Here is an 8,667-nt window from a genome sequence, read left to right as displayed (position 1 = left end):
GCTAGCCGCCGAGGAGACTGGACGGGCGTGGCAGTGACTTGGGTCGGTTTTGACATGGAGTGCCGAGGCCCTGGCTGCTTTGGGGCTGTGGGAGCACATGCCGTCCCGGTGTGGAATCTGGTGGGCAGCGGGCACGGGAGGCGAGGGCAGAGGGGGACGGAAAAGGACGAACAGCTGGTGCGACTGTGGACATCGCCATGACTCAGACTTTGGCCCTCGGACGTGCCCAGCCTCGAGTCACGGTTGACACCAGCTGCATTCCCTGTCCATCTCCCGCTTCTACGGGGTGGTTTGGGGGTGGGGGGAGGGTCCACCCTCGTAAGGCCCAAGGTCCACGGTGAGCAGGATGAGCAGAGCAGGGGCGGCTGCCGTGGGGTGAACGAGCCTCACTCATCGGCAGGTGTGGACTCGATTCAGGGACCCCGGCTCCCCCACACCAGCCCAACCACTTCTCCGTTCCAAGAAATAGTTTCCAGCTGGAAAAGCTTAGGATGTGGAAGAGCAGGCACCCCAAGGGGGAAGGGGCGAGGTGTTCTTAACGAAAGGGGCCCAGAATAAAGTAGAACATAAACGTGAGTGGCGAACGGAGGCGCGAAGCCGGGAGGACGTCTGCGTCACGACGGAAACGACCGACCCGGCTGGTTTCAGACCTGGTGTCCCGGGCTCGCCCTTGAAGCCGACATCAAGCCACGTCTCGCCGTCTCCCTCCCTCCTCCCCAAATGACTCAGTTCGGCTACGGCTACCTTTCAATTCATCCTTACTTTCCTCCTGCAGTCCAGAGGAGCATCTGTCAGGAGGCCTTAGGGAAAAGCTCGGTGTCCCCAGCGGACATCCTGGAAGCCTTTGTCCGTCTGTCCCTGACTCACAAAAGGCCCACGGAGTGAGCCCGTCTGCACAAAATGGCTCTGTCGAAACGGGGCTCCTGCCGCACAGTCTCGGGGACCCCAAAGGCCTTCCCGATGCCGAGCCGCCAGACCTCCAGAGGCGTCTCTGTAAGTTTCGTCGTCATTTCCAGTCCCGGCTACAAAACATCGAGAGCTTTCTCTCTGTGACATACCCGTCATCATAAAATCCTTTGTGGAAAGACACCGGACTTTGCTACGTCTGCTTTTGTGGGCGAAATCTCTCAAGGTCTGTGCCGACAGTGTCAAGTCGCTCAGACAATTACACACCCTGCTTAATGGTTGATAATTACACCGTTAGGGGGACTTCGAGAGAAAACAATGATTACGACTGTTTACAGCGGCACACGGAGGCCTCCTTCCCCGCGCCTCGCCTCCGAGCAGGCCCGGCTTGGCCCCGGGGTGTCCATGGTAACCAAACAGGAAGCTGTGCCTTTAGTTAAGGCACTTGCTTGCAATAATAATGGGCAGATAGACACAGCGCTGCGAGGCTGGGGGAGGGGAGGAAAGGGCTCTCTGCCACTTGAGAGGAGTGACTCAGCTAGAAGTCGCATTGGTTAGCAAAATGCCACCGGGCTTCCTCCCTCTGGCTGACCCCAGCCGGAGGCAACTGACTTTAATTCAGGCAGAAGCCCTGACGTGAATGGAGGGGACCTTCCTGCGCCCCCACGTGGGGGGGACAGCGGGGTCCACGCAGGGGGACGAGGGGGAGGCCTGTGGGTGTTTGTAACAAACACCTCCGCGTGTCCTCCCACGTGGATCACAGGCTGCAAGGAACAGACACTCTGTCCAGCGGGGAGGCCGGGAGCGGCCGAGGGGCCGCGGTGGTTCCGGGGCCATGTCTGGGATGGGGCGCAGTTCCCCGCTATTTACACGGAGCCCACGACCAGGGTGTGGCCCCACCACAGACAGCTCTGGCCCCAGGGGGCAGTTCACGCCTTTCCAGAAGAAAGGACAGCTCCTCGGCTTCCTGGTGACAGCTGGAGCAGTGCCAGAGCAAGTCCCGCTGGCCGGCGGGGGGGTCCGTCCAAGGGCTCACATGCGCCCAGGACTCATCCCCGCCCGGCCGAGCCTTTTGTCACGAGCTGTGCTGGGGCTGCCTGAGAGCACACACTTGCCCTGGCCTTTGGTGGAAGCGGGGAACTGTGCCCAGTCGTGGGGTGACAGCCCCAGACCCCTCCTGCCCATGGGCCACTGCCCGGGCCTCTGACCCCAGGGCCCCCTCTGCTCTGAGTGCCCGAGTCGGGCTGCCTGGTGTCAGGCCCCAGGAGGCCACCAGGCCAGGGTGGGGTGGGGTAGGGGGCACCCCCACCCTGGGGAGGAGCGGACCCCCTGCTCATGGCAGGAAAACGCCCTTCCTGTTTACGAAGCGGGGTCCTTCCTCCTGGGAGGATGGACGAAATCTGAGGGAGACCGACAGGAAGGACCCCCGGAGACCTAGGGTGAGCCGCAGACATCGCGTCCACCCTCACACCCCCCACAGCCCCAGCGCAGATGGCGCTTCCTCCCTCAAGCCCATGCCCTGGGATCCTCGGGGGGGGCGAAGGCCGCCTGTCCTGGGCCCGAAGCCCGGCCTTCCTGGGAGCCTCACCACCTGGCCAGGCGGAGGGGGCTCCTCATGCCAACACAGCGCGTGGCCTTGCCCCTCCTCGTCACTGCCAGGCCAGCGGGGAGGCGGGGCGGGGCTCGTGTCCTGTTTTCCCTGGTGCCCAGCGGCTAAGTGCCCTGCTAGGGTCACAGCGAGGACGCAGAGGGGACCCACACTTGGGCTCTGACTCCCGATCCCCTCCACCCCTACTCGGTGCTATGGGTGTCGGGGTGCGGGTGGCAGGGTGCCGGACGGGGAAGTTCGCCTTGAAGGGACACAGCCAGGTGCTGGGCGCCAGGGAGGGACGGGGTGGAGTCGCACTCCAGTGGACGCCAGAGCGAGGCGGGGCCTGCCACGTGGGAGTCTGGGACCCCAACGTGCGGATGGGGGAGCCACAGGCCGGGCAGCCCCCGGCCAGCGAGCCAAACCAGCGGCCCACGCGGTCTGGGTCTCGGGCCTCGAACGGCCAGCTCGGTGCCCTTGCCCGGTCCCTGCCTCCGTGAGCTCCAGCCACGCTCGATCATACGTGGTGCCAAGGTCTGTGGGCACCGGGGGACAGGATGCACAATCCACTGCGAACCCTGACTCACTGCGGGTGAGCAAACCGGGCAGCTGGCGGCAGGTGGGAGGGTCAGAGCCACACGGGCTCAGCCCAGCCCACTAACTGACGGGAACCGGACCGTCTGCCTGGAAAATGAGACTGACCCATGAGACACGGCTGCGTCTCACAGCGGCTTCCTGTGAGCGGCCCGTTCAGGTGGCCGGCCCCGCGCGCTGACCGGAAGGGCCTTCTGGGCTCCAGGGAAGGACCTGGCTCCCTGCGCCTTCCGGACGCCGGGGAAGGGTCCCGGGCAGGGCCAGGCACTCACCATGATGCCGGTGAGCAGGCAGACGCCTTTCCCACAGTAGGTGTGGGGCACCATGTCCCCGTAGCCGATGGAGAGGAACGTGATGGAGATGAGCCACATGGCACCCAGGAAGTTGCTCGTCACGTCCTGCTGGTCGTGGTACCTGCAAGGGGAAGATAAGGAGTTAGTCGACGGAACCGCCATGTCCGAGGGGAGAGGCCGTGGGCGGACCTGGCCGGGGAGGGAGAAGGGACCGTCTGCCGAGGCAGAGGCAGCACCGACGGTCACACGGACACCCATTCAGGTGACCGAAGGTGCCGCCACTCTGCCCACCCAGGTCCCGCCTGCAGCCCCCAGCGCCCCCAGCCCCCGCCACGCGCTTGGTCCCGGAGGTACAATGTCATGTCCTGGGTCGACCGTGTTGTGCGTGTCCTTTTGGTGGTGGCAAAAGAGCTCTGGGTGAAATCATGCGGTAATAAAATTCAGATTTTTCCCTTTCAGGCCGACAGTCTAAACGTATGTGGATGTGATTAATTTGAAATCGCAAGCTCTTGAAGAGGGAAAATGTCAAAAAAAAAAAAAAAATCACCAAACACATTTAGCAATTTCCTGAAGGTTGATGCGTCCCCGAGACAGGCGCCCCTGGGGTCTGTGGCCGTGGTGGCCTCGTGGGGCTACTTCCAGGGGTGGCTCCTGCTCTCCTCAGGGGGGCGGGGCTGCCCTGCCCCAGGAGGAAGCAGCTGGAAACCCACCACCACCTTCCCCCTGGCCGGTGCCCATCCCGCCCCGTGCTTTTCCGTCCTCCCTTCGTCCCCAAACACCAAGGCCGCGGTGCGTCCGGCTCTGTGCCAGCTACTGAAATGCAAAGATGATCAGGTCGCAGCTCCTGCCTCAGGGACCTCAGCCCAGGGGAGGGGTCTGTGGAGGAGGCAGACACAGCCAGGAAGGTCAACAAGTGAGTGGACGAGGCACCTTGGAGACAGGAGGGAAAGGACGATGACTTTTGTTCCAGATGTAGAAGAGCTAGTCAGAGGCTTAAGTTTTCTGGGCAGGCCAGACGGAGGTGTTCCAGGCGGCGGGGTCCCACGGGATCCAAACATCTGGTAAAGCATTTCCACGGGTACGTAATCGGAAGCACAGAGACACCGAGGTACCTGGCCGAGGACACACAGGAAGTAGCCACAGCACAGCCCATGGTCTTCTGGCTGCTCCCCTCAGCGTCAGAGGCGGAGGTGACTGCCGTGCGCCTCGTGGAATCATGAGGAAGCTTCATCAAGAGGAGACCTAGGCCCCGGCCACAGGCGATGAGGTGGCTTCGGAAATCAGGGGTCTGGTTTTGAAGGGCCTCGAATTCCAAGGCGAGGGGTTCGGGTTTGGTCTAGAGGCCTTGGAAGGGATTCGAGGTGAATGCGATTCAGATGCACGGCAAGGTGACAGGTGGTGTGCAGATGGTGAGCAGGGTGTTTAAAAGGTGGAACGCAGGTGAACTGCAGGTGTGCCAGGCTGAGGGAGGCACAGGGGCAGCCCGCCTGAGCCCAGTAGCTCCCAGGGGGCACACCTTAGGTAGGCCGTCCAGCCCCAACCTGAGTCCCCTCCCAGCAGAAGAGGGGGTGGCATTAGCCCTTGCATAGCTGTCCGCACAGGGCATGCATGCCCAGGGCTCCAGGGACCTCTGAGGAGCAGACAGAGCCCCCCAAAGTTCACCAGTAAGATGCCTTTCCTGCCCTCTGCCACCTGCTGGCCCCTCACCAGTGGGGCTCTGTTCCCACCCCTGCCAGCTGCCTCGCTTCCCTGGGGCTGGGCCCATGTCTGCTCGTCCGGCCACAGTGTAGGCAGGTGGGGCCCAACGCTGATCCCTGAGATGGAGTGCACCCCGCCACTGACCAGTACACAGCCCCATCTCAGCTCCGACGTGGTCTGGACGGGGAGCCGCCCTCCCTCCCATCCTGTGCCCCACAGCTCAGGGCTCTGCCAGGGCCTTGGGCCACCTCCGTCCCCCGACTCGGGGGGGATGGTGGCTAGCTGGCTCGCGGGGCCTGTGCCGAGGTGGCAGTGGACCTCTCTCCCCGCAAGGATGGACCTTGGAGCCTGAGGAACGGCAGGGCTCAGTGATGGGCTGAGCCTGGGGGCTTGGGGTGGGGGGAGACGACTGCACGTCCCGGCCGGCGGCGCGTGCACACGCGCTGCAGAGTCAGAGGCGGGATCAGGTCATCAGAACGTACTCCTCGGAAGACGTCTCGGGCCAGGCCTGAGGATGGCGGGATTGGGGCGGTGGGCGGACGGTCAGCCGGGGGCCTTGGGCTGGGCCACCCGGCTTCAAGCCCCAGCCCCACCTTAAGTAGCTCCATGGCTCTGCGCAAGGGACTTAGCCTCTCTGAGACCCAGTTTTCTTCCCTGCCGAGCGGAGGGTTACGGAAAAGGGTCCAGCAGCAATGAGCACAGCGCTCGGCCCAGAGTCAGCGCGGTTAATGTCAGCGACTACGGTGGCTGTTGAGAGAGGCAGGTGTCATCAGCTTGAGAGACAGTCTACAGAAAAATACAGCGCGGGGACTTACAAGGACATGAGGAAAGAGTCCCAGTGACAGTGTGATGAAGCCGCCCGAAGTTTAGGCTGGAGAATTATTTCACACAGGGGTGAACGAGACCGATGGCAAGTTGCTGGGCAAAGGGACACGAGACATTTGGTGCCGGAAGTGACCGTCCTAGCAGCTACACGCAAGACGGACTACAGAGGGTGGGCCAGACAGGGAGAACTGCCCGCAAGTCTGCAGGTGCCCGAGGAGAAGCAGCGGACGACCTCGAATGCGCGAATGGTTTGGATTTAGTTTGCAGCCTCCCGTCCGTGTACGGCGGCGGCTTTGCCGGGGACGTGGGTCTGACACCGCCTTTCCCCGCGAACCCTGAGCCGTGAGCCGGTGCCCCCGGCTGCTCGGCTGCCCTCAGAACCGCGGACCAGCCGGTTCCCACGTGGACGCTGCAGCAAAGAGGCCGCAGCTCCGAGTGGGGTTACCCAACGCCCACGGCCGCACGTGACCCGTCTCGTTCCAAAGCTGATGTCTGAGCTGCTGCTTTGCCTTTCTCTAAACTCCTTTCACGCTCCTTTGCTTTCCCTTCTCTCTCCCCACAAAACACCCTGTCTGTGGCGACTCTGAGCCGAAGAGAGAAGCGGCAGATCTTGAGGACGTCGTCCATTCGTTGTTTGTCCAGCTTCGACATCCTCTCCTTGGGCGGGGGCTACAGGAAGACGCCGAGATGAAGCGGACCCACGCCCCGCTCTCCCGCGGCTCGGGGAGCATCGTCATGGAGATCAGACACGCATGCGACTTGCCGAGCAGGAAGTGATGAGTGAGGGCCGGTGACTCAGACTGTGGGGGTGGGGGGGGGAGGAATTATTTCCAAGCCTATTCATAATTTTAGAGCGGTTTACACTCGTCGCAAATTCACATACGAATTTCATGCTATTTTTTTTTTTTTTTTTTTTTTTTTAACAATCGAGAACTTTTGGGGTGGGAACAGAGTTTCATGTTTTTCTTTATGGGCTAAGGAGGAAAAGGCACAGGTTTTTTGAGGGGGGCATTATAATTATTCATTTATCATTAGGACCATGGTTTTTTCTCTTTTTAATATTACGAAACAGATGACAGCTACGAAAGATCACGTGATTGGGCAAAAAGGGTGGATGAAACACACACGCCGCTTTGCCTGCTTCTCACGCCCCCGCAGCTAACGGTTTCTAGTCTCCTGCTTTTAAAACTAAGCAGACGAACAGGACAGTCTCCGACGCTCGGGACACAGGTCAGATCAGCCAATTAAGGAAAGAAACAGGACTCTGGATCAGATGCAGACCATTCATAGAGAAGAACTCTTGGGAAAAACCCTATAAATGGTGTCGTAAGGGAGAGAGCACACGACGTCAGACAAGAGCGGCATCCTGCACCACAGTCTCCCTGGGGCCGAAGGTAAACTGAGGAAAGGCTCTCAAAGGCGGGAAGTAGACAGAGAGAGACAAACAGGAAGGAGAACGGAGACTCAGTCCACGATTCAAACAGCACGTTTCCGAAAGAGAGAACTGGGGGGAAAGGAGGAGTCGAGATGAAGGAGAAGAAAAGACGGAATGGTTTTAAAAACGTCTCTTAAAAAAATGTCCCCGGAACTGACGGACACAAGCGCCCCGATCAAGGGCCACTGTCACCAGCACCGAGGATGAAAGAGACTTAGAGCAAGGCACGTTGCTGTGACATTTCAGACCAGGGGACGGGGGTGTCTCTGTGGCGCTTCCAGAGAGAGAGAGAGAAGACAGAACGAGGCCAAACGGGAAGAACCAGAGACCCGAACGACCCTGCGCTTTCCCGCAGCAGCCCTGGGACCATCGCGATGCCCGTGGAATAAAGGCCTCGAAACTCGGAAGCAAAGCCACCTCCACACCAGCCAGGATGCCAAACCGGCCACCGTCTCGGTTACGAGGGCGGACCGAGGACGTTTTCAGACGGGCAAGGCTCCCCCCGCCCCCCATCTGCCTCCGAGGACGCGCCAGGAGGGTGTGCGCCACCGAAACGAGGCCGTAGACTGAGAAGGAAGAAGCCCTGGGCTGGAGGCGCGAGGCCGGGGCGAAGGCCGTGCCCCCCGCCGGATCAGGTCCCGAGGTCGGGGACACCTCTCCAGGAAGACGACGCTGATGGAAAACCCGAACGCCCGAGGAAAAGAGGTAGATGACGGCCAGAGTCTGGAGTTGGATTAGTGATAACCACATAGAAAATGAAGCAAATGCGCAAATGAGATAATGAACCAGGGAAAACGCAGCTCTGCGGGAAAGGACCGCTGAGCGTCCACGAGCAGCAAAATCGAATCGGCGCTGACCACGTAACCCAGACACCGCTTACCGACGGGGCCACATGTATGACCTGACTATGAAAGGCGGGCGGGGGACAGACAGGAAGGGTCGTGGGGTGGAAGGGAGCTCACCCCTCACCGCCCGGACTGCGGAGGACACGGATGACACCGAGACCCAAGCGCCAAAAAGCAGCAACGCACCCGAGACTTAGGCGGCATCCTCACGACCTCGTTCCTCTTCAGTGTTTCCACTCAGGTGTGCCCGCGGAGGCAAACGCTAAGGTCCCGCAGCGAGGGGAGGTGGGAGCAGCTGCCCCTGGAGAAGGGACGTGCGAAGGGCCGGGCGAGGGGGGGGGCAGCGCAACCCACAGAACACGCGCCCCCGAAGTGTGTGCGCGCCTGACTTCCACCGGACACACGTGAGACCAGACCCGAGACAAAGGAGCCGAATGCACAGGGGACGCAAAACGAAGCTGTGGAGCAAGAAACCCTCCCGGA

The 8,667-nt window shown here is 61.3% G+C and overlaps 1 protein-coding gene across 3 annotated transcripts in view; it reads right to left on the bottom strand.

Moving 5' to 3' along the window:
* KCNN3 (potassium calcium-activated channel subfamily N member 3) overlaps positions 1-8,667 on the bottom strand; it is a 113,153-nt gene that overhangs the window by 20,329 nt on the left and 84,157 nt on the right. Inside the window, exons 1-2 of one of the 3 annotated variants that reach the window (XM_015598265.2) lie at positions 4,312-6,769; positions 3,361-3,502 (exon numbers count right to left, since the gene is read on the bottom strand). In XM_015598265.2, the coding sequence (XP_015453751.2) occupies positions 3,361-3,502; positions 4,312-4,451 (282 nt within the window). In that variant the 5' untranslated portion in view covers positions 4,452-6,769. Of the gene's footprint in view, positions 1-3,360; positions 3,503-4,311; positions 6,770-8,667 lie in introns of those variants that run through there. The other 2 variants (XM_025040890.1, XM_006923558.3) reach the window with 2 other exon arrangements.

The sequence above is a fragment of the Pteropus alecto genome, unplaced genomic scaffold (genome assembly GCF_000325575.1).
Source record: "Pteropus alecto unplaced genomic scaffold, ASM32557v1 scaffold49, whole genome shotgun sequence".
NCBI lineage: Eukaryota > Metazoa > Chordata > Mammalia > Chiroptera > Pteropodidae > Pteropus > Pteropus alecto.
The sequence above is the reverse complement of the archived record's forward strand: the minus strand, read 5'-3'. Positions and strand labels throughout refer to the sequence as shown.